Below are 26863 nucleotides of genomic sequence, written 5' to 3'. Positions count from 1 at the left end.
AACAAAGAGTCAGGTTTCTCCCATTATTCGATGTTCCCCAGAATTTTATTTACCCATTTGTTTTCGTTAATGGGTGTCATGAACTGCCCGCGCTTCAATCTTGGGCCTACACAACATTTCTGTCCGCCTGGATGGTTTGCAACTACAGGCATGCAAACGGCAAACTGGATGCTTGGTACATGTGCTTTATGTATGTAGTTGGTTCTATTCTTTTGTTACGCAGTGACTCACACCATTTTGCTTTTTGTTCAGCCTAATACAACAATTAGAAAATGTTTAATTAACAACTTTATGATGTTTATCTTCATCAGGTTCATTGGAACGTTTAGTACTTTATACCCTATCTCCATGTTACTTGAACAGAATGACAGAGTAGACATGTTTGGTCTAACACTCCTCACGTGTGGACTGCTATTAGTGATGTCTTTAAGAATAAATATCTACTTAGGTCATGTTTTAAAAATAGCCATTAATGAAAGAATAGCCCACCTTTCTCCTTGCACTTCTACAGGTACTCAGTGTGTGACCATAATAGCACTATGTACATACAGTACACGTCTCCCACACAGACTCAGTCACTCGGTAACCAAGGATAGCACACTGAGCTCATTTATACAAACTGTGAGCCAAGGACTATTTTTATGCTTTCGCTGTCATCTCCATAGCCATTTCACTCTTTCAGGCAGAAATTGAGCAATTACAATCACATGAGCTTTGGGGCGTGAAAGGTTTCTTTTTTTCCCTTCAAAGTTGCCCTTACAAGTTGTCAGTGTTTTAGTACCTGCCAAACACAAAATGGTCTCTCTGTTGGGCTGCCATAGTGCTCCTAGAGGGCATGAATATGACCCTCCTACAAGTGGAGCACAGTGATTAGCAGAGCTATTAGTGTAGCTATTACTTCACATTGACATTCAGATAGAGAGGTGTGCTGACCTGGCTGTTGAGGAGCAGTGCTGTTTGAGTGTAGGTTAATTATGCCCTCACCGATACTTTTGTTGTTCACAAGAGTCTCTGCCTAATGTCGAGGACCTCTGTATGCAGAAGGTCATTAATCCTGTGTCGCTAAGGGTTAACTTTGAAAGCGATCTGTAATAAATTAGTGAAATACTCACAAACTGAATAGAAAGTGCTAACCTTGTTTTGAGGAACATCTCCTTCTTCTACTTTTATTTATTTGGCAAATGTAGCTAGCTCCTATGTTTCATTTGTGAATGCAAATTTTGTTCCCTCTAGTAAAACAGAATTTGCCCTAAAATTAACCAATTAGCCGTGTTTGTGTATTTTTTAGCTGGTAAAACATGCAGCTTAATTGAGTAATGGCATTTACATTAGTAGATTTTCACAGTAAAATGTGATGCTGGATGAAATGCTGGACAGATTGATTGGCCTAACTCTAGAAATATCAGTGAAACAAACCAAGGAACAGAAAAAAATCCTGTCTGAGCAACTAAATGTGATGATAAGAGTTAGGAAAAACAAAACAAAACAAAGCAAAGGGGTTATCAGATGGAATGTCAACTCTGAATTACATAATGAAGGTCAGCAAACCAGGATATCCTCACAACATTCAACATGTAATCTAAGGACAAGCTTAAAAATGTCACCAGTGCGATTATAGTTGGACATCTTTGTAGTATCCAGTGGAGTGTTCATAGCCACACATGCTTAAAAGTGCTGTTTTTTGCCAGATGGGTGTGGTTTTCACTCCATTTTGACTTTTAATATGTGACTTATGCTGACCTGAATCGACAGCAAGTAAACAAAATACCACAAGAACCACCATATGGTAAAATAAGAAAGACTGGTAAACACACACAGGTTGTACCGTTCCTGCCAACACTTTCCATTTTTAAAGTCCCCCTCCACTCAAAAATATGTTTTTCTTCTTGTTCCTACATTTGGATGTTTGAGCTTCGCTGTGCAGAGTTTAACACTAGAAGGCTGTTATCACGTTCATCTGCTGAAAGTGGAAAGTTTCTCTGTATTCTTGAAAATTCGATTTTAAGGGTTGGGCCTACAAGCATGATTTATGATATCACGACTAGTTTGGAAGCCAACGTACGTGAGTGTGATGTGGAAACTTGAAGCCTCCAGTGCACAAACACTGAGAATGACCTTTACAGTGAAGTAGGAGGCATCTTGTCTCCAGCAATTAAACTTTAGAGATGAAATAGATTTACATATTCATATCATTTGGAATTTCTTATGAGCGAGAAGGAGTAGATGTCATTTTAAGGATGTGATAATTATAGTTTTTTTTTGTGTAAACCCCATATCAGACACACATTATCGCTCCAAGCAGTGTGTTTTTATATGTCTTAATACATGTCTTGAGGGGATCTTTAAAGTATTTTTATTAACACAACCTTGTAAAAATACATTCATGTTATATGATCACTGGCACTGACTTATTTATAACAGGAAGCTTTAGTTTAATGAGTTTATAATCATAAAATCTTGTAAAAAATACAGTCATGCTGTTGAATAACAAATGTTGAATTTATTTTTATTTATTGTAAAAACGGCCATTAACTATAAATTTATAGACCCTAAAAAACATTCATCAAAAATGTGAAATGTGTGTAAAATTATGTGAAATTTTTACTGCACATTGTATGTAAATTAACTGTAAACTTCCTTTTTACAGTGCATATTTATATATTCCCCCTGCTTCTGTTTGGTTATTAGCTGTGAAGGGGATTCACAGTCATAACTATCATCCCTCCTACACTCTGTTTCAATATGTTTCCTGTCCTTGCTGCTATAGAACAAGTGACACACCAGCAGTCAAATGGAGTGCAGCTAAAGTAAAGGAAAAAAAACAAAACAAAACACTTAGTTAGCTGTTCTCTGCATCTGAGCCATAAATTGAAGTCATTCTTTGCTTACTCTTACTAAACTAATTCAACGGTTGCAAATGGAGCAAAGTGTTTGGCTCTCAGCCAATGTCCCATTTCCATATACAATTAAAAGCCAAGTTGAAATGCTACCATCATTGTGCCAGTAAAACCAGAGCACTTGAGCTCCATATCTTTTAAAGAGTGTTGTTGCACTGAATAATGAGGGAGGTCATCTCTCAGTGGACAGAAAATGATTCTTCTCTTTCCTCTATCATTCTTGCCTGTCTTGGTTTATTGGTCTCGTTGGAACTTTTTCTCCTCGTCTTTTGTCCACAGAGGCCTGGAAATGATGATATACAACACCAGTCAAAAGTTTAGACACGCTTTCTCATTCAGACAAATGGGAAGGTGTGTCCAAACTTTTGACAGTGACGTTTACACCACCAATCATACCTCCTCCTCTCCCTCCCCAATGTTTCTTTCCTTTCTGTCTTCCTCCTATCCTCTCTTCTCTATCAACTCCCTCTATCCCTTTGTCTACTTAGTTTTAACTCACTTCCTCTTTTGTCCATCCTTTTTTTTTCTCCCTCATCCTCTAATCTCCATTCTCTCCGTCGTTCAGCATCAGCACCGTAGCTTTACGTGACCATGCAATGAGTCCTCTTTCACCTCACTACTCTGCTTCCTTCATGATGGTGCTGTAGCGTTATCGACTGCACAGAAATGCTGAGGGAGTCCAGATAGACCACTTATTGATCTATACGGCTTAACGTTGCTATGTTGGTTATTCGTATCGTGTTTCTCCAGTCTAGAAGCACGTCTGGCTGTCTGACAGCCGGTCTAGACCTTTTTAAGCCCTTTTTAAGATGTGAGCAGTAGTATTTTGATAACGGCTGGAATTATTTGTGTTCAAGGCTTTACTGAGTGAGGATGCAGTGAATTCTCACTGACGGGTGAGGTCTGTGCTATTAAATAGGAACACTTCAGGTGTCATGGGTCCACTTGATTCTGAGGAACCGAGACCTGACCCAGGACCCGAGTCTAATCGGGTTGGGTCTGTATGTCAATATGTCCAATACCTGAGTGGATCCAAACGGAGCCTAGTGTACGCTGCTCGGCTCTGATCATCTGATCACTGCTGAACTTATTTTAGGAACATCAGTCCTAAGATTTTGCTGTGGAATTTAATTCACAGATATTACACAGATTTATCATAAATTCATATTAAATAAAACAGAGTAAATAGGTTAGAACATCACCCAGTTGGTACACGAGGTGGAATAGGATTACATGTTATTATAGGTTATAAAACTGTGTTTGAAGCATATATACAAATTATTTTCATTTCTATGACTTTATATTCTACTTAAGGCATTATTATAATAATTTTGCTGCTCTTTCCCACCGCGGCTGCTTGTTAATTGATTGAATTAATTGATAGCGCATCAGGCTGCCGCCGGTGTTTGTGTTCTCTCTCTGTTCGGGCCGACCACATTTTGGATCGGGCCTGTTTATGTTCAGGTCTGGCTCGGTCCCCCTTGGGTCGGGTCTCTCTTTATTGGAAATGAATTTTGAACCAGTGAAGACCTCTACTGACTTTTCCTTGGCCACCATAAAGTTGACATCTGTGGGTTTAAGTGAATTGTCTCAACAACTATGAGATGAATTGCCGTGAAATTTGGTACAGACGTTCATGATCCCTTCAGGCTGAATTGTTATAGACTAGAAGCTCTGCAATGTGAAATATTTCTTTTTTACTGTTGGATAACAAGACAACACGCTTGTGAATGAAACTTGCCCACAAACGTCTATTATGCTAAAGATCTAGTTTCACAAAGGCACACCTACTCGTGAACAGGTGGCCTTCACCAGGTTGAAAGAAGAAATTTTTTTTTTCTTACATACTTAACTGGTATTAACACTTTACAAAGAGCCCAGATGATGATGATGATGAAAAAATCTCTAAGCCAGCAGGATAACAGGCTGTTAAAGCGGCAACTATTGAGTCTTTATGCTTTCTGTTTCTAAGACTCATTTCTATTTGTACAACAAAAGGATGCAGCAAAGCGAGCTTTTACACAAGTTGCATTCAGAGATTTGTTTAGAAGCTGTTTGCAGGTAGAGACACTTCAGTAGGCAGTTGTGATTTCACACCTATCAGAATGCAGCCCTCTCAGTTTGTGGATTTGGGTTTCAACGACCTAGACCAGAACCCTGTAATAGGGGGTGATGATGACAACACACTCTGGTTTATTGACACTGATTAACGAGCACCATCAAACCAGAGTGCCTTGTCATCAGACAAATCGAATAAAGACAAGGCAAGTACTGGCCTCTTTGTGCTGGCTGCGTCATGTGGCTAAATGATCGATCACGCTGTGAAGATTCCAGACAAGAGACCGAGTGAGTAGTACTTCATTGCCGCAGCGCTTGCTGAAGTGATTGCCTGTTTTGTTTCAATGGGGGGAAAATAACAGGGCTAGTCAAACAGTTAGTACAAGGTTTTATTTGTTGTTGTGCAAACCTTCCCTAATATGGAGTGCTCTATTTTGGCCTGTTTGTGGATGAATACATTCATCATGGTGTTCTCAAACATTTCAAATGACCACACCGGCCTTCATAAGAAGCCTAGATAATATATGTACATCCTTGACATTTTTAGAAGATGACAACTGCTACAGCTTATCCGTGATAAAGCGAGTGGAAAAGGACGTCTCTAGTCTAAACGGACATTAAATCAGGCTGTCACACTTAACTGCTTCTGCTACCCCGTGTCCTAAGTCTTTATTTTTGGTCCGTTTCTACCTCTCTCTCTCATTTTCTGCAACTTTGTCCTCTGTCCTCTCCCCTTGGTTTGTCCTCTGCCTCAGTGTCTCTCAATCCACATCACTCACTTCCCTCATTTAGTATGTGGAGAGCATCTGCATTATTTACAGTTGCTCTCAACATGGCACCGTTGCTCTCATCACAGCTCAGAGCTGTCTTTTAGAAATGCTGCCCTTGTTTTTGAGACTTCAATGAAAAGGTGAAGTTTTTATTAATGGAGCAGATGTGGCTGCTGTTTAAAGGAGTAAAGAAACTGAATCGGTGGAAGGTGAAAGAAAAAGAGCCTGCTGTGCAATCAGTTCTGGCTGTTACTGTATATTCAGTAAGGGATAAGAGAGGTGATGTAATAATTTCAGCTCATTCAGCTTCAGTTATATGCTGCATTAATAAATTAACACACAAATGGCCAGAGTGTTTTTTTTTTTCATTTTAAACACTGAATTACATAAGCTTTTATAACCTCGGCCATGTTTGAAAACGTGTGCATTTTCTATCTTGACATTCTCTGTAATTAATTTATTGTGACTTAGTATGAACTGTCTCAAAAGTGAATAAACTGCTGACAGACTACATGAAACCAGTAGGTTGCTCAAGTCCGATCACAGACTATTCATGTTAAATAAATGTAGTTACTTGTTTTGTCGAATGCGGCTACACTCGGTCCGGTGTTTTATAACACGTGAAGATCGGTCATTAATTTCAGAGCTGTAGTACTCGCTGTGCTGCGCCGGGCCTCACATTGTGTACGGGTCATTCCAGCTCTGAATCTGCCGACACTCAAAATGTCCTTTTAGGTGATGCGTTTCATAATCCTGCGACTTGACAGTCCTCCACTGCACTGCACTTACTGAACTTTTACTTCAGTGGCTGGCTCTGTGTTCTGCTGCTTACTGCTGCTCACGTTGGTGTAGGACATTGTGCACGTGGCTCTTAAAGTGGCTGTAATTAATATTTTTATATTAACAATTGATCACATGTACAGTACCAGTCAAAGGTTTGCCTGGCAAAGAGACTATTTCTATTCAGGAGCTGGTGGAGACCAAAAACAGAGCTAAAAGGAGAGTGAATATTGAACTTACATGCATCAGGTGGATAGAGGAGGCGGCGGGGGGGGCCTCCAACTGACAATTCCTTTCATAATCAATGAATTGGATGGTTATGTTCTCAATGAATTGTTTTGTCTTCAAAACATCCGAAAATAGGGAAAACTAGAGCTGAAAGTCATCTCTTAACAGGCGTAAACCCAAAGATAGTCAGCTTATTGTAAGAAAAGCTGCATCTCCTCACATTTGAGAGGCTGCAACTATCAAGTACTTTCTGTTTTTTAATAACTAAAATGATAGAAAATAGTTACATTTCCTGTTGATTGATTAATAAGCTACTGGACTTGCAGAGATTTCTGGCTTTTCATCGCTGTCACTGTGTGATTAACTTGTAGCAGTACACACCTGAAAAACACGTCGTACAGTGTGAGAAAGTGTCAAGAAAGAGAAGGAAAACATTTTTTATATTAACACGTCTCACTGTGGCAGAAGGTCGCAGCACATCCTGATAACTGTTCATCTCTGATCTTAAGGTGTGGCTGAGTCAGGCGTTCTCGTCAGGGGATTTTGTGTCGGAACAACCTTTTTGTTTTGTCTTGGTATGTGTGTATGTTTCCTTTCTTAAATGTGTGTGTCCTTCTCTGACACTGCAATCTTTACACGTATACCATTGTCTAGAGATGCCTTTGACAAGCGGGGGGGGGGGGGGGGGGGGTTGGGACTTGGAGCGAACAGATACAGAGGAAGTGAGTCATTGCGTTGCTGCCCCTGTTTAAGTTTCACAGTCAAACTCGTCTACCTCAGAGGACGCAGAGCCGTCGGCCAAGGGCAGATCACCCCCCCCCTCCATCCCCACCAGCCCCCCCCCCCCCCCCCCCCCCCCCGTGCTTACGTTAATCAAAATAAATCAGAAGCTATTCTTATTCATCACCCTTGTCCTACAGTATGTTAAAGCCTATTCACTCTGGTGGGAGTGTCTAATTTTCGGATGATTACAGCTTTGTGCCTCGGGGAGAATTGGCCAATGAAAGCTCTGCTGAGCATAATAATGACCATCACTACACCTCGATGGAACACTAAGAGATCCTGAGAATTCACATGTATAGTGATTTATAGTGAAAGATAATTGGAAATTGAATGTTGTTTCATCAGGTGATGGATTTTTTTTTTTTTCAGTGTAGTAATTTTGATTAATTTAATTATGTGTAGTCAAATAGGTGTGAAAATGGATACATGTACATCCAAACAACAACTAGATAACAACAGTAACTATGTGGCTGACAAATAGTGCAAGAGTGTAAAGGTTTGAGTAATTGTTCGAATCCCACAGGCAATAATCTGTTTTTACTGTTTCTCTTTTTTTTGGTTGTTTGTTCTATTGAGTTTCATGGCACATTGACAATTTTCGCCCAAGCTATGCAAATCCCCAGCGATAGGATCTGTTGTGTGTGTAGCTGCACGGTTTTGCATCTTTCCACCAGGCCTGATCTGATGACCTGATTGTTTCATTTATTTTAGCAAGTACCTGTAAATACATCAGAGACTCGCAACAGCAGCTCGGTGCTGACACCGTTTCGTGCCCCCTCGTGGGAGCTGATTTGGGTGAGCACCTCACATTTTCCTCTGACAGCGTGTCACAGCTCAGCCAACAGCGGTGACAGGTAAAGGTCAGGGAGAAGAGGGAGTGTGGAATCCGGGGGAATATAGTTGATTCAGCTTGCCTTCGTTACCGCTGAAAAAACTGAAGCACATGTGTGGAGGAGAGGAGCACAGAGGGAAGAGAAAGCATATGGTGTTTGAGCAGGAAGCAGAGTGCTGCTTCACTTGTTCACCGCCTGTTGCAGATAAAAGGATTATAAGCATCACCGGCCATCATTAAGCCATCTTTTTTTTTTCTGTTCTGTTTCCTCTTTTTCCCCATCCTCTTACTTCTAATCTGTTGTCAAAAATGTATGTCTCTTTTCTCCGTCTTTGATTTAACTTCAGCCCATCCTTCTCATTATAACTCCTCAAGTTGCCCTCCTTTGATGCTCACTCTCACTCAGATCCTTTTTTTTTTTTTTTTACCTCTTTATAATCATTCATTCCTTTCCATATCCTTACTTCTACCTTTCTGGGTCTTTTTGTCAGTGACAGAAGGGTTGGATTTAGCTAGAGTTTGAAGATTAAAGATCAAAAGTGGACAGAAGTGTTACCTTCAAGGGACAAAGTTGTCTTCATATGCTGAGGAGACTGAAGTCCTTTTGGAGCGGGCGGGACATTAAGAACATTTAATGACACTGTGGTGGTCTGCTGGGGAGGTGGAAGCAGGGAGAGGGACAGAAAAAGACTCAATAAACCGGTTAAGAGGTCTAGCTCTGTCCTGGACTGATTCCACAGAGGTGTGTGAGAGGAGGATGTTAGTCAAGCTGTTGTCAGTCTTTGACAACGCCGTTTATCCAATATCCAGTGCAATATTTTAGTACAGTGCAACAAACCATGTGTGTATTACCACTGCAGGTCATATCTGTGTATGTGACAGGTGTGTATAGTGTATATATGTGTATACTGGATAAACTTGAGTTTTTATTTATCACTCACTCTTTTCCTTCTAATTCTGAGCTGCTGTAATGAGTGAATTTCCTCTGTGGGGATCAAAAATTTCATTCAAAGTTTCTTTCATTCATTCATTCATTCAAGTCAGTCCACAGTTTATTGCTTGACAAGTATTAAATTGCACGGCAAGTATTAAATTAACCGAACACAGTCTGATGTGTACAAATGCAACACTGTCACATTCATTAAAATAGAGGTAGCGAACTGTGAGTCTGGCCTTTTTACTGAAGAAGTATTATTGTAAGGGAAGCTGACATGACTTTAGTTTGTTTTCTGACCTTTTTCACAACTAAATCTAGAAAATGAGGCAATAAATAAAGAACGAGTTGACTCGGGGCCAAGCAGACAGGCGATTCTTGGTCAGATTCAACTAAATATTGTTTTTTTTTACGTTGCCATGGAGTCAAGTTTCCCAAAGGCAGAAATAAAGATGCACAGTTGAACTGTACTTACTTGTTTTGAGTAACAAATATACTTAAACTATACTTCCTGTCACCATTTTGCACAATAACAAAGCAATGAGAATTATTCAGGTGGAAGATACAGGTGGGATATACAGTATTATATAATATTCAGACAGGGTGTTAATTTTTTCAGCTGATGATGATAAAATTAAAGCTTAAGTCGCGTACAAGTTTACTCTATCTGTAATCTGTAAGTGAATGGCTTTGTTGCACAAACAAGTACACAAATAGTGCAATAGTGTGTTTTAGAATTGCATTTGATCTCAATGTCACAAGTCCACTTTTGACATTTGCTAACAAAAAATGAACTATAAAAAAAGCAGACCAGTTTCTGCGGCGCAAAGTCTGTGTTTCATTACTAGTTCCATTTAAATGACGTCCAACACTTACACAACATCTTTCAAGACTCGATGCAGACTGTGGTGACTCAGTACTTGAGACCGTAAACACTTGAAACTTGAGGTATAAAGTTCATTCTCGACCTTTGGAACAACAGATGAGAAAACAATCTCATTAGATCCATTTAGTAACTGTTCTGGGACTTTGGCAGTGCACATGGTGATCATCTAGACAAGAATTCCTTTTAAGTGCTCAGAGAAAAAAAAAAATTGAACGTTTACAATTACACGACAAACCGGGCAAACTCCATCTGCTAATGAAGACCATGTGATATAATGGAAAGCTCCCGAACAGCCATTAAAAGGATGTTGTCGTGAGTTTGTTTTCTCAACCTGACACTTGACTTGACCTATGAACATCTGGGCATCTGTACTGACTGCAGTATGTCTCCTGCCTGTTACGCTATGAACTAATGTATAAAGGTTTCCTGTTGCCAAACAATAGCAACTCATCCTTCCTTTCTGTCTGTTTTGTCCTCCAGTACCAGATCGGGCAGCTGTACATGATCAGTAAACACAGCCATGAGCAAAGTGATCGAGGGGAAGGGGTGGAAGTCGTCCAGAACGAGCCCTACGAAGACCCGACACACGGCCAAGGACAGTTCACAGAGAAACGAGTCTACCTCAACAGGTCAGCCAAACACATCTCTGCTACTTCGTTGTCTGTGTGTGTGTGTTTAATTCATGGCGTCAGGGTTTCCCCTTACACTTTAACGGCAGCTTCTAAGTTTTATGTCTCCTCTGACCCACATGACATGCTGTGTTTATTGGTGGCAAAACAGAGGAACTGTTTTGCCACCATGGCTAAAAGGTTAGAGAGGAACACTGCCTACAGAAACTTAGACAATGTCAACAGTAAATTCATGATAAAAGGCATTATTCTAAGACTTTTCATGTTGCTACTTTAAAGGTTTTTATAAGTTAATGAAAAAAATATCATTGGTCCATAATCTGATTGTTTACCACTGGGGACTTGTTCTTTTATTTTAGCCATGACCTTTCCCAAAGTGTACAAGTCAAAGTACAAAGTATAGTAGATATCTGCATATCAACTGACTAAGATTACATTCAGCCATTTGATAAGGATGTAAATTGCAAGTTGTTGTTTGAATTTCTTATCCATCACAGCTATATCAACCATACTGATGCATCCTGTGAGCCTCTGTCTGGAACTGTTATGTGTATATGTGTGTGGGTGTGTGTTTGTGTATGCATGCAAATAAATGTGTGACCCCTACACAAACAGCACAGAAAACGAACACAAACAAGACTCGCAGGAATCAAAGAGAGAAGACAGAGAATAGGGTGGAGAATGTGTGAAGAACAGAGAGAGAGAGAGGGAAAGGAAATGACAGAATGAGAGAAAATAGGGCCAGGAGAGTAAGAAAAGAGAGAGAGGGGCGGCAGAGATGCTGGAGGCCATTTGTTTGAGGCACAAATACCTGTGTCAGCGTTCGCTATGCTGGGGAACTAATTATGTTGAGTCAGCATAGCTCTGCTCTGCAGAGGAAGAAAGAAGGCAGGCGTAGCAAAAAAAGAGGCAAATTGGGTTTCCATTCAGGTATTTTCATTCAGTTTGCTCTTCATTGAATCAGAGAAGTAAGGATATGAATGAAACATTTTGTTAACAAGTTCCTCAATTTCACAGAAAATGTTTTTACAACTGCTTGAGGCTTTGAACACGAGAGAAATCATTGGAGTCGTTGTATAATGGATAAGGCTTGGACTATTAAAAAGTAGATTTAGATGCTCTACAACCACCATACCTGCATTTTTTAAGTCTCCACTGTGTTTTTAAGTCTGAATGGTCTGTAAAATTCAACAGATTAACTAAAACTCTCTTTACACATGGAAGGAATTTTAATAGAGAGAAGGTGAATCCAAACCACCCAAACTCTGCTTTCATGTCCATTTACGTCTGCAGTGTACACAGAAAAAGGCATTTGACCTTTCCAGACTATCTGACATTATGAAGATAAAATGTTAATCTCAGGATTGGGGGGGGAAACACTAGATGATGCATAAATAACACTCACTTGGCTTGGCTTGAGTCCTGCTATGAAAAGGGAAAAGCTGCCTTGTTATAAGCTAGTTTAGTTTTAATTGAATTTCCAGAAAATCTGCAAAAGAAATTGCAAATTAATGTGTGTTTCCATCTACTGCCATTAAGGGAATATTAGGAGTTGGTCGTCGAAATAAAGTCCTGATGGTGCTAATCCTCCGGTCCATTAAACCACTGCAGAAGTCAAGCATAATTGACTTAATATGATCAAACAGACCAGAGAAATTTCCTGCCTGTGGTGTTTTTGACCTTGGTGTTAGTGAGCACTGTCTGATTCTTTGCATTAGCAAAGTGAAACAGAGGAAAACTAACTCACACATAATGGTCAGAAGACACTTTTAATGACCAGGCCTTTCTACATGACCTTTACTCCAGTCCAATCACTGACACCCTCATAATCCCTGATCCTGATCTAGCTGTAAATTATTTTACCAATGTTTTTAAGTCAGTTTTAAACAAAGCATAGGCTCTGGCTAGACACACCAAAGACTCTTGTCATTGGCTTGCCTTAAGAAAGTTGAGTCCTTTTACTAATTCCTTTTATAATCCCATTAAATTCTGGAGAATAGTTGAATCTACCTCTAACAATACCAGCACTCCTCTATCTGCCTATGTTGTTAATGGCTTTACTCAGATAACTTATAGCCATGAAATCATTTTGCTGCATCTTATCGTTTTAGTGTTGGTCCCAACGGTTTTGTGGAAGAACATAGGTCATCCTTCTCTAATGCTACTGCTGAAGTAAACCACTCTAGCTTATCTCCTGTCTCCAGTAGGATGGGAGCTGATGCTTTATGCAATATTGATGCGCGGAAATCAACGGGTGATGACAAACTGAAAGCATTTGCTTTGAAATTCTCAGTACAGCTAATTTCTGAATATATATAACTCATACTTTCAATCTTAGCATTACTTCTGGCATCATTCCTACAGTTTGGAAGACTGCCAGTGTTCTTCCTCTCCATAAAGGTGGTAGCGAATCTGAATTGAATAATTATTGTCCAATCTCAAAATTATCTTGTCTTACAAAAAACATTTGAGTCACATAATTTTATTCTTCGCTTTCCATGCTAACTCCATTTCAGTCTGGTTTCAGGCTTAAGCATAGCACTATTTCTGCTACTTTCTTTAGTTATTAACAATCTCAGCATTAGATAACAAACAACACTGTGCTGCTCAGGAGGTAGCCGGTTGTCCACTAATCGGAAAGATCAGCAGTTCGATCCCCAGTCCCTCCAGTCTGCATGTCGATGTGTCCTTGGGCAAGATACTGAATCCCAAATTACTCCTGATGGCTGCACCAGGCAGTGTGTGAGTGTGTGTATAAATGTAGATTAGATTATATCTCCTGATGAGCAGGTTGGCACCTTGTATGGCAGCCTCTGCCATCAGTGTATGAATGTGTGTGTGAATGGGTGAATGTTGGCATGCACTGTAAAGTACTTTTAGTGGTCAGAAGACTAGAGAGGCGCTATATAAATGCAGTCCATTTACCATTTTTATTGATTTAACTAAAGCTTTTGAAACAGTTGACCACTCTCTGCTTTTACACCAACTTTCTTCTTTGGGTTTTGACAATGCTAGCTGCCTGTGGTTTCAAAATGATCTCTCTGAGAGGTCACAGTGGGTCAAAATGGGTAATCTGCAGTCCTCATCTCATTTATCCCCATTTCAGAGGGAGTTCCCCAAGGTTCTGTCCTTAGACCAGTCTTATTCACTATTTATAGACAATATTATCTCTTCATTGTACAATCGCAACTTCCATCTTTACGCAGATGACACGGCCTCTTATTCCTGTGTAGATTCTATTAATAAACAAACAAATTAATAAATAAAATAAAACAATAAGAACAATTAAAAGATTAAAAGCAATAACAATTACAATCAATAAAATTAGCAATTAAACCATGGAATTGACTCAGTAGTATTAATGAGGTATATTCCAAGTATGTGGGACACAGTAACAGAAAGCAGAATTTCCTAACTCTATAGCCATGTCTATGAGCAGGTACAATGGCACCACCAACATTTCAAGAAAGCAGGGCTGAGAGATGTGGAGGCTTTTGTAAAATAGCTCTGTAAACAAAAAGGAACAAATGCTGATCCCTCCTCGTTGACAGAGCAGACAGGCCAGTTTTTTTTTTGGTAAATTAGACAATGGTGTGTCCCATAACTATAAAGTAATAAAGTAATGAATCTTCATGTGGAGTGATATACTGCATCTAAAGGTTTTGAGAGTGGAACTGGCCGCCTGCCCATAAATAATATCCCCGTAATTCAATACATATATTCAACAATTCTTTTTCTTGTGAATAAAAGGAAAACAAGATTTATTTCTAACAAGAAAGCACAATTTCAATCTTAGCTTTGATAACAAAATGTCAATATGGAAAATTAAGTTTTTCATCAACCCAAACACCTAGATATTTATCTATTATGGTGTTATTAACAGAACAAATTTCAAAACTACCATAGTCAATATTTTTTGCATTTGAAAACAACATCCATTTTGTCTGTGCACAGTTTAGGACGGGTTTCAAGGTATGAAGGTGTTTTTGAAGGAGGTTAAATGAAAGCGGTACATTTAGAGATTTAGAGTAGTGTATCCATCTCTGTTACAAATCAAAAATACTCACTATTGAATGGGAAAAAGGAGGAAAACTTCATACACAAAGCAGAAAAAAAACAACATCCGCAGCTTATGAAAATAACCAAACTAAGACATGTTGATGAAATTCAGTAAATTAAACCAATATTTGTGCGATTACATCATATATTGTAAAATCAAGTAAGATAATTAATGAAATGAATAAAGTGATTTTATCATATCTAACTACTGTGCTGCCCCATTCAACTGGCTATCCATCTGGCTCTGCAACGACTAAACATTTAGCTTTGATTCACCAGCAGGGAAGTCAATCTGGACTCGTTCTGTCACGCTTCAACCACCCCATTAGCCCTCACAATCTGCCTAGCGCTGTACGTCACTATTTGGCCCGATCCCAATCCGACCTGAACATTGATTCCAAGCTTGTTCTGTCAATAACCTTCATTAAGAGTAGAGAGGGCATGGTTGATTTTATGATTGAATAAAGTGTTGCCTTTCCTTGGATGAGTTCAACTAAACTAGTTTATTTATTTTATTTTCATTTTTCTAAATACAAATGCCAGCTTTTGCGTGAAAAACTGGGCAGCCACCCACCCACCACGCTTACACGCTTGAACACTTGGCAACAGGGACTCTGTCGCAGCAGATAACTGGCAAAGATTTTTTTAAAAGAACAAGGAGGGAACGGGAGAATCAACAGATGGAGGTGTAGGAGGAGTGTCAGTCTCTTTTGTTGGGAGAGAGAGAGAGAGCCAGAGAGAGAGTCTGCCAATACACACAATGTGACCGTCGGAGGCTGTTTTTATTCGCAGCCGTCACGATGCAGTGGGCGCCATTTTTGTCCTTCTTAAGAATTTTTTTTTTCTGTCAATCAAAGGAAGTGGAGATGAAGGCAGACTACATGAAAGCCTGTGTACTTGTGTATTTGACAAGTCTTATGAGTTCTCAATGCAGCCTCAGTTATAGTCTTAGCAGAGACTTTAGATCAAGATCAGAGAATGCCAAACATGCAAACACAAAGTCCTCTGAGTGCACATATTGGCAGTATACTGTACCTCTATGAACAGTGAGCACATAGTAGATAATAACCCAAGTCTAGGGCTGCAACTAGAGAAATAGAGGAATAGAGTTTCTTGCCAAGAGTTGGATGAGAAGATTGATACCACTCTCATGTCTGTACGCTAAATACAAAGCCTGCAGCTGGTTAGTTTAGCTTAGCATAAAGACTGAAAACAAGGGGAAACATTTAGCCTGGCTGTGTCTAAAGGTAAAAAATATTGGCTTACAAACCCCTCCAAGGCTCATTAATTAACACATTATATCTTGTTAGTTTATTTTCTCAATTAGTTGATTAAGGTAGTCAATGAAATATCAAAAACAATGAGAAAATTCTCCCCAAAACCCAAACATTTTCCATATATTATATGACAAAGAATGCAGAAAAACTTTTTATTTTTCTGCATTTTTATTAAATGCAACAAAACGAACCCTTTCAACTCTTCACAAAAAAGTATTGAAATATCTAAATACATCTAAATACAAGCTTTCAGAGATCATATTTTTGACAGTGAAATAATAGGTTGCACAAAACCAACACTGTAGATATCACTCGCACTGAAATTGCTTTAAGAAAAGACCCTGTAACATCCAGAATGAACAGGATGAACGATCACAGCAACCGGTTATGATTTCCATGTACACATGTGCATCTGAGTATTGTTATAAGACAGACTTGGAAAAAATCTGAACCTATCATTTTAACCTGCAAATGCTAACAGATCAAACTGGGTCCTAATACTACCTACCTCAATACTAACACATACAAAACTCAGGATTATAAAATATGAGATCATTTGTTGGTTTCCAGTCTTTAGTTCCAGGTATGTTCAGTAAAGTCCTCAGATAACACGGAGCCTCATGTGCAGAAAAATGTGTGTTCCCAGCCTTTTAGGAAGCTCTCTGTTCACATCTTCTCTCAGTTTCAGTAATCTTTACTGTGAGCAGATTTTCCTTTCACAAGTGGAACAAGTTTTTGATGATTGCTACAATATTGGAAGCAATTTCGCCCCCCGTCCCTACTTGGCTGCTACATGCTCACAGCACCTCCTCATCTGTTTCTGTCTCAATGTCTCTCTGCAGTAAATTACCCAGCTGGGCTCGAGCGGTGGTTCCTAAAATCTTCTACGTGACGGAGAAGGCATGGAACTATTACCCTTACACCATAACAGGTGAGCGTGTTAGCACACACACACAGAGACACAGAGTTTTAGCTGGACAGTCCATTCAATCAATCTGATGCAACTTTGATTCTTTGATCTCGCACATGTTCACTCACCACACACACACCATCATTTCTAATCCGGTCAGTTATTACAACACTAACATTTGTTTGGTGTAGAAACAGAGCTTATAATAGTTCAAGCTGGAATAACATAGCAAAGCACTTTTTGAAAGGTCAGCTTCTCACAACTTGGGTACAAACACTTGACTTGATGTTTTATGGAGTTGGAGTTGTGTGAAAGGATGCAGGTTTTCAAGATGCATAAAGAAGAGCCATTACTAGCATACGGTCAGTCAGATATTGCTAATTCCCACTGCATTTTTAAACATATGTTTTAAAAAAACACGCCTCCACCAAAGTCCCGATGCAACTTCAGAGATGTGTTGTATAATTCAGGAAGCTTTGATGCTCAGTTTTCAGCTACTCCGTATGTAATTTCTGAAGGACATACAGCATGAATGTTTTTATCACAGCATGACATAACTATGAATGCATCCTGAACTAGATGCAAAAGAAGAAGAGCTTTTATAGCATCCTAAGCAAAATGTAAATGAAATGTGAAAGGTTGGGCAAAAAGAGGAGGGAGGCTTTTGCAACAGGGATCAATAAAAGATGACCTTTTATCTTTTTTATCACCAAGGTCATAAAAACCAAAAAAAACCCCACTAGATTCACATTTGTGGGACCTTTTTAAAGATGACCAGATACATATGTGTGATGACGCACCAGTTACACTGTCAGTCACACTATTGCAGCTTTCTGTTCATCATCACGATGTGTGAAGACATGATGTGAGAACGCATAAACATGATAGTGGTATGGAAATGTGTTAAAGTTGACATTTTTTGTTTATACATGTTTACAGTTTGAAGTCATGAAGCAAACGGTCTCTTCTCACACTGACTGTGTGCAACGAGTGCAGCAGCGGTGGAATAAGCTTTAATTTGTAAATCGCCAATATTACAAGCAACTAGTGGTGCAACGATTAGAGCTGCAGCGCCCGGAACATATTTCTATGATGCTTTAATGATCCTGATCTGAGGGAGAAGTGTTACAAGCTGAGGAACATAGATGAAAGGGAATTTCTTTTTGATGAGAGCAAATTAGAGAAAGGACAGTAGCAAGTCACTGAGGAGGGGATGATACGAGGTATCATATGTGATAGTCAGTTTTACTTCATGCTGGCAGTTTCTGGCCTTTTGAACATTTGAGGAGGATGTATAACTTTCCATGTTTCTGCTCTGTTCCTCTTCTGCTCCAACTTGATGTCCATGATGTGTCTACCCCACCGCACGTCTGTAGAATACACGGTAAGTATCTATTCATATTTCACTGTCTGCTTTTTTGCATTTGTGAGAATGAGTGCAGAGTGCAAAACACACTTTTTTTTCACAACCAGTCAAACATGTTCCATGTGAAAAGTGCCCTGAGATAACCCCCTGTTGTGATTCAATAAAATTGACATGACTTGACAGCTTTTGGAAATCTTTGGAGCTAATCGAAGAGGTTAGAAGAAATATAAGAGAATACATTGAGTACTCAAGTGTCTTTATGATTTCAGTATGTCTAGCATGTGGGTGCAAAAAACTAAATAAAAGTAAGACATCCAATCATCAAAAGTAGCTCCAAGAAGAAGATCCACCTCACTTTAACTATGGATGCACACATGACACAGACTGCTTTACTCAACTGCAATCCTACATAACATTAAAAAGTTAAACTAAATGGAGACTGCCGCATTTGACTGTGGACTAAGTTTTTCATTCCATTGTGGGAATTTTAGGGCCTTTATATAGTGCATAACATTTGCAGCAATAACTGATTTTTTTGGTTATTTGTACAGTGGAACAAGCTGTGAACACAACATTCCCATATTATCACCTTTTAAAGTTTGTTATGGTGAACGTGTTAGCAAACAGTGTTCTTATCTACACAGAAACCCCTAAAGGGGAAAATACCTTGCTCTTTACCTGCTAAACGCTCCACTATGCTCACCAGCTAGCCGCTAGCTTTTCTGCCTGCTCTTTGGTGCTGGGCGGTTAGCGTACAGTGGGTTTATCATAGAGAAAATTGATGCCTGCTGTGGAAGCAGGTTGATAAAAGTGGCAAGACTCGACCAGACGGTACAATAGCATCCTGGAAAACCAAAAGAATGAGCTTAAACATGTTAAAACACATTTCACAAAAACAATAGATGTTTAAGAACCAAAACTAGTGTGACTTTGCTACAATATTTCTGAGCAAAAGCTTCGCTGCAAAATTTTTCAGTGCAGAAATTTCCTTCCTGATAATAACAGATATGGTATGTGTCTGTGTATATTTGTGTTTGTGTGCATGTGGAGGTTAGAGAGAGCTTGTGTTTAGTCTGTCTGTTGCTAAAGCCCCGTAAGCGCATCCACAATAAGAATAATAAATTTCAGTCAGCTTGTCTTTAGTTTAAAGAATCTACAAACTGATAATGTGTCAAATAATACAAATGTATTCGCTCTATAAATGCAAAAAACGCATATATTGAAGCTTTTGTGGTTCTGCCTTTTTAGAAGCTTTTTGAAATTTGTTTAATGCACGCTGCTGCTGCTGCTGCTGTTTGAAGTGTAGCTCCAGTATTTTGCTGTTACAGAATTTTTTTTCACAAAGGGATTAGGTTTGTTAGTTGAAAAACCTGCATCTTTATGTTTTCAATGATCAAAACAACTCATTATATCCCTGAACACACACACACACACACACACCAGTGGGCATGTCCGTGCTAATAAGCAGAACTGCCTGTGTGACCTTTGATTAACCCTTGAAAACACATGAAGCCGTAGCAGAACAAGCTGACACAGTTTTACGACACAAGACACACAAGCAATTAGGCTTAGCTCCGGCATGTCCGTAACGCAGAGTGAGAAATGTCGACGGCATGAGTCACACCGCTTTAGGGTGCAGGGATGAGGGTGGGGAAGAGGAAAATGTTGTGACAGCGGCAGAATGCTCGATATTGTCTTTGTTTATGTGTGGGAGCATCTTGTGATCATGTATGAGTCAGTGTAAACACACCCATGCTGAGATTATTTTTTAAGTAAAGGACTCACAAAGTCTTGAAGAATTGTTTTTGCTTTTGTCATTTTTTGACAAGGAGATGGAAATTGAAATACTGTTCTGTCACAGCCTTGAATTTTTTGTTTTGCACTATACAGGAAGACAGAAAGTTCAAACAGTAGTGTTGAAAGTAGCATCTCTTCCATAGAATACAGTTCCAACATAAAGTAACCACACCAACTAACCACTTCTGCATTATGGCAGGAGGAGGTAAACGAATCGTTACTTTCTGTCCACCACTTCTGCATTTATACTTTAAAGAATCTGAAAACAACAAAGATAGACATGACGTGTTATGTAGATTAGTTGCTTCTAATTTCCTTTACAAATTGTACACATTTCTCTTTTTTATTCACAGTGCTCATTCCTGCCCAAGTTCTCCATCCACATAGAGACAAAATACGAGGACAACAAAGGATGCAATGATAACGTGAGTACACTTTGTTTTCATGAAAGGAGCTTTGAAAGGCCATTCTTGGGATTTTGTGTGACTGTCTTGTCTTTTTCAATGATACTGTACGCTCTGACGAGGAGTGCACAATCAGTGACAGTTCATGCAACTGGGTTCAGTGGGCAATCCTGTTATAGCACGACCAGTACAAGATTTTTGAGGCTGTTATTAATATTTGAGAGATTAATCAAGTTTGATAATGTTATATTGGCCAATATATCAGGCACATTTCCAGGAGGAGGATGTGGGCTGGGCCGGTGCATAATGGTGCACATAATAGTGAGCTGATGACGCATCTTTCTTGCTCTTGTTTCTGGCTGGACTGCAGCCCATAAACACGAAAGTCTGACTGACTGAGTGAAGTTACACCATTGGTTGGCCAACCAATGGTGTAACTTCACTCAGTCGCCTCGGCCGAGTGTCACCAATTCCTGTATCCATCCTTTCAAATTAAAAGTGCTCTAGTGTTTCATAAACGGTCCAACCATAGACTAAGTTTTGACCTAGTGCAACTGGCCCACTGGGATTTCTCCTGGTGCTCCCAATGGCCAACTATATGATATGATGATCATAACAAGGAGGAAGTAGAGGTAACATTGCAAACAAAGTGTTCAGACCAGGCTGAAACCCTGGCTTTTGACTTGCAGGGAGCATTTTATATACATTCACCTCAAATTTTGGAACTTTGACCATGTCTGACATAAACATCCTACATCCTAACAGTATTTAATAACAGATAATCATAAAAAAAACATAATTAGTCCCTTTTAAGGGATAGTGATGAAGGTATGTGCTGAAGGTGACATTCTACAGCTGAAAAATAAACTTGTCAGTGCTCGCTGGTGACACTCTGTCTAAACTACCTCAAACATCTCATTGTCAAGATTTCTTGTTTCCCTTCAGCCAACGTATTCACCGATACTGATATATCTGTGACAAGCTAATATCAGGCCAGCCAATTTATTAGTCAGTTCTAATCTCTCAATCATTAATCGTAACACTGCTATACAGAAATCTGTGCACCAAAATCAATTTAAAACACAAAATCTGACATAGCAGACACATGGTAGTAAACAAGACCTCTACAGAGGCTACATGAGTAAAACCATCCGAGCAAATTTTGGCAACTCATAGACGCTTCTGTGCGATCCATTCGTATCATAAAGTCAACTATACATGAGCTTTGAGAGTCTGCCAAAAACTGCTCCACTTGTTGGACAGCTAATTTCATTTGGGCTGTTGGCCTACTCGCTTTCTTTCTCTCTATATTTTACTCCACTCTCCAGTTTATGGGGGCATTAGTCATCAAATGAAAGGCTGCCATTGCCTGGACAGTGAGGAAGACGAATGGCAGGGTACTGTGCAACAGACAAATTGCTTGAAATATATCATGGCGGGCCCACCAGCAGGTTTATTTTACAGTGTCTTCATATTTTGCTTCACATTGTCAGTGATTTGCCATTTGTATATCGGACGAATGGCTCGCTCTGGCTCGAGTGTCACGTTGATGTGTCTCAGAATAGTTTACACATGTACTCATAAAGCACAGAAGGAGACAAAAATGGACAGACTGTCAGTGTGCATTAGACATGTAGTGATGTTATGGATTGATGCTTGTTTGGTTTGACAAGACAAGGCGACAGATCAAAGACTTTTTAATGAAATATAAAGAACAGAAATCGCCGAAAGCAAATGAGCTTCATGGATAAAACTAAGACAAATCACAGTTTTGTTTTGCACAAGTGTGTGTGTTCCTCTGTGCGTGTGTGTGTGTGTGTTATTCTATTAGATGCCAGACAGTTTGAGAAGCCTGTGGATATGAGCGAAATAACAAGCACCACATAGATTTCATCGTCTACACACTCACACACACTCACAATTGATGATACAGCTGCACTACTTTGTGTCACATCCTCAAGGCAAGCAAACAGAGGCCTTGCATGTTTTATGACATTGTATAACCAGGTCACGAGTTTATGACGTGTCTTTGCTCTAAAGGAATGTTGTGAAATAATATGAATCCAGCTGTGAGTGCAGCTTTGTTTTGAAAATTTGATATAACAACGTGCTTTCCCCCCATGTGCATTCTAATAGTGTAACATACATCTGTCAGCTCAAGGTGTCTTTACAGTGTGTGTGGGTTTGTAGGCCTTAAAAAAAAAAAAAAGAACAGCTAAGACACAAAAGTAAGAAAACTTACCGAGAGGAAAAGACAGAGAGAAAAAAGGTAAAGGGGGGGAACGGTGCAAATGAGGGAGGGGAAGACGTGCATGTGTGGTCAGGAAACGAGTGGGTGTGCGAGTGGACATCTTGCACCATTTCAATGGAGGGTGCAGTAACAGCACATGACATGCAGAATTCCACAGTACTATCCAATGTCAGACACACACACACACACACACACACACACACACACACGTGCGCACACACTCATACTCACAACATGTGTCCTGAGGCACATGTTGAACTGTGTAATCTCTCAAAGGGCTCCTGAACTTCACACAGGACACATGTGTGTACATTTTAAACTTTTATAACATAATTGACTTTTTCACTTTTCTTTTTCTCTTATCGGTGTATCACACATGATACAACACGGACCGTCAGATTTGGATGATGTATTGCATCACTCGCTCGCAGGGTTTGTACATGTCTTGAGCATTCAAAACGTTTTAAAGATACTTATGAACTATGATTTCATGTGTACACCTGCAGATCTGCAAACTTAACTTAACTTAAAACTAGTGAAGTCCACACTGCCCGAGATCCTTCTTTCCTCTCCTCAATCCATTCCTTAAATGATTTTCACTGTTAGTTGTTGGCCTTCTCCCTGTATTAGTCTCTCCCTTTTCATTCTTTCACTCTTTCATTCTCAGCCTCTTTCTTTGTTTCTGCACTGGAAAAGTCATTAGAATATTGTTTTCCTTTTAACAAACACATCAGTACAGAGCCCCTTTTAAAAGTCACAGTGGGATTTTTTTTTCCTAAATTACTTCCCTTGCAATGTTTTGCTTGTTTTGCAACCCGCTGATATGTAGAGCAACACCCTCAGCTGTGGCAGGTGAAGCTGCAAGTTTGTACGTTGCAGCTAATTAGTTAAGATAACTAACGGGGGCTAGTTTACCTAGTTTTCTACACTGTGCTATGGCCTGCTGCTGCTGCAGTGGTTGTGATTTAGACAGGCTGTAACTGGGATTGTTGCAACATCTGCAGAGTGTAACCCGAACCTGGCAGTGTATTATAACTCTCTCAGGAACCGGCCCGACATATAAAAGGTTCCTTTGGATCGAGGAGAACACAAAATGTTGCAATCTAACGCAAAGGTACCACCAGCATGACCTTTCCAGGGCTGCGTACATTAAGTTGTGTCTATTAAAGTTCTTCTTTTTGTTTTGACATAAACACGAAAGAGCTACTGAAGATTTTCCCAGCAGTGACTTATATTTTACCATAAAGGATTTTTCCATTTAATGGGTGCATTCATTTATAAATCAATCTTACTAAGTGATGCATAACTGTCCACTCCCCTTTCCTTCTCATCTCTAATTACACAATCCATTGTTTCCTCTCCAATTTTATCGCCTTTCCTCACTATCATTCCTTCCTCCTTCCTCCTCTTCCTGCCAGTCTCTGTCTGCGTTTCCACTCTTTTCTTCCCCCCTCTGTGACTCCATCCATCTCGTCTTACACACTATCTCGCTCATGCCTTCCCCTCCGTCCCATTATCTCGTTTTCATTGTTTACCTCTTCGGTTTCTCCTCTCGTCCACCTCTCCCTTCAATCCCTGTCTCCGTTCCTGTCGCTCGGCTACACTCATGCACGTTGACATATCACCATTATTGTGCCAGCAGTGCACATCCACACTGCAAATGATAGAATGAACCCTTGGAAGGGAGAGAGAGAGATGGACGGGGGAGAAAGAGGGAGATGTATTGAAGGTAATATATCTGTGGAGAGAAAAAGTTCACATTCAGTTGGTGGCAAAGCTCCAAAAAGATGGCAGGGCATGTAGCGACTGATAAAGTTGATGATGATGTAAATAATAAAAACAGAAGCTACGTTAGCCAAGATGTTTATGTCAAATGCTCCAGTCGTATCAACTCCCAATGAGAAAGTGAGGTTACAACAGAGGAGAGAATGACGCCTCTGTAGAGTCACATTATTACTTAAACTAATTTTCAACTGTCAGCTGCTGAAAAACCTCTCCTGCCTGCTGAGGAATTAATTTACAACCCAGGAAATAATGAATTTTGAGAAGAGTGACACAAGCAACTGCTCATTTGAAAGAAAGGAGACTGGCTGATGATAGCTTTCAACTCTCCGGCCAATAAGGCATGACGGAGAACTTAAGATTTACAGATGTTCAGAAATCAAACATTACCTCATTTCAGTCACAGATACTTTGACACACAAAACGGTTTCTACAGGATTAGATTCAGAGAGAATAGGCTCTGCTCTTTGTGGGCGCTCTCAAAGATTAACGAGGGGAATTCTGCTTCCTGATATTTAAATCAACAATACCAAACTCTTCAACATAAAAGAATGCGATTGGAATGGCGGAGGGAACTGCAGCAGGAAGAAACTGTGTTCGTAGTGGTGGTCACCCCACACTGCTGTATCTAACCCACGATGTGTGACATCAGCAATGTCTTGATCTTGACATAGAGAGGAATATGTATCTTAAACTTTTGGTAGGAGCCTGAATTCCTGAACATAAAATATTTTTTTTTATCTGTTTCTTTAAAACTGTCTCACTCATTTAAATTTCCCAGCTGTCTGCCTTCAGTTAAACTAAAGACGAATCCATCAAATGAAGCCTGTGGCCTCCATCTTCACTCTAATTGCGCGCACAGATTTTTCCCTCGCAGCGATATGGCAGAGAGTGAAGGTCTCAGGAGATATGTGTGTGTATGATGTGTGTGTGTGTATGATGTGTGTGTGTTTTTATGCATATGTGTGTATTTATGAGTGTGAATGTATATTAATAGATTGCATTCACTATGACTGTTTATGACTACGGATAAACAGATAGATGGATGCATGTGATAATGTGAAAATGCATACTTTTAAGCTGGAACATTCCATTTAATCAAAAACTATTTAAAAAAAAGAATTATAAGAATAATAAAATGATAAATATAACCTATATTTGTACTGAACTTTACACAACAAGTGTTTCACAGGAGAACAGACAAAAACACTCAAATAGCAGAATAAATTTGGACAATATGAAAAAAGAATAAGTTAAAAAGATTAAAAATGAAGTAAGAAGGTTGTACAATCAGCTGACTGACTTTCTGGTCAACATATTACACAGTAATCGCTATCAGCACTGTCTCATTTAGAGCAGTAACAAATTGAAGACATGAACATAGAGCACCCCCTATTGGTTGTGTAAACAATTACAATGTGTTTTTAGTGGCTTGTGGGTGATGAGGGGACACACAGTGACAGTCAAACCTTAGTTCATGTGAACCATTTTCAACTTTTCAGTCAAGCTAGTAGGTTTGCTAACCACATACAGTATCTTGACATATCTGATGATGTCATTTGAAAAATACCAATTTTCTGAAGTGCACGTTTGATTTAGACTGATCTGATTGGCAGCCGCAGACTGCAGTATGACTTGGCAAACTGAACCGTGCTGTTTTTCAGATCTTCGACACTGAGCTGAAGGATCAGGAGAGGGAGGTGTGTTTCATCGACATCGCCTATGATGAGATCCCCGACCGCTACTATAAAGAGTCTGAGGTGAGTTTGTGTGTGGGTGTGTATGTGTGTCGATGCTCATTAACAGCAACAGCTCATTAACAGAACAGAACAGCACTGGATGAAGTGTAAGGAAACTGTGTTGTTGAATCTGGAGATGCATTAGTAAAACTGTGTTATTTAGATGATTAAATATTGTCATGTTGTGATCTTTGTCAGATTGTTTTCTCTGTCTCAAAACAGTTTTATATTCTATAATAATTCATTAATAATGTTCTTTTATCCCTGTGAGGATCTTCATAAGGAAAATAATAATATAGTTGATATATTATCTGTTAAATTTGTTGTTGAAGCCTAAACAGTCACTCCACAACAAACTCTGGGGACTTGAGACTTCAATCCCACTTGTCTAGCAGCTGCACTGGCTCCTTTAAATGCCTCTCCCATCTCACCCAGCATGCATCTGGAGTCTGAAAGCCTTTCATACTTCAGAGTCTGTGAA

The 26863-nt window shown here is 39.5% G+C and overlaps 1 protein-coding gene across 3 annotated transcripts in view; it reads left to right on the top strand.

The window, feature by feature from the left end:
• The window catches only part of LOC121909949 (cytoplasmic phosphatidylinositol transfer protein 1-like), a 78591-nt gene that overhangs the window by 47910 nt on the left and 3818 nt on the right, over nucleotides 1-26863 (top strand). For all 3 annotated transcript variants that reach the window (XM_042430825.1, XM_042430833.1, XM_042430841.1), the window contains exons 2-6: nucleotides 10649-10797; nucleotides 16976-17064; nucleotides 18420-18427; nucleotides 20560-20631; nucleotides 26308-26403. In XM_042430825.1, the coding sequence (XP_042286759.1) occupies nucleotides 10649-10797; nucleotides 16976-17064; nucleotides 18420-18427; nucleotides 20560-20631; nucleotides 26308-26403 (414 nt within the window). The remainder of the gene's footprint in view (nucleotides 1-10648; nucleotides 10798-16975; nucleotides 17065-18419; nucleotides 18428-20559; nucleotides 20632-26307; nucleotides 26404-26863) is intronic.

This window comes from Thunnus maccoyii, chromosome 2 (genome assembly GCF_910596095.1).
Source record: "Thunnus maccoyii chromosome 2, fThuMac1.1, whole genome shotgun sequence".
In the NCBI taxonomy this organism is placed as follows: Eukaryota; Metazoa; Chordata; class Actinopteri; order Scombriformes; family Scombridae; genus Thunnus; species Thunnus maccoyii.
The sequence above is the reverse complement of the archived record's forward strand: the minus strand, read 5'-3'. Positions and strand labels throughout refer to the sequence as shown.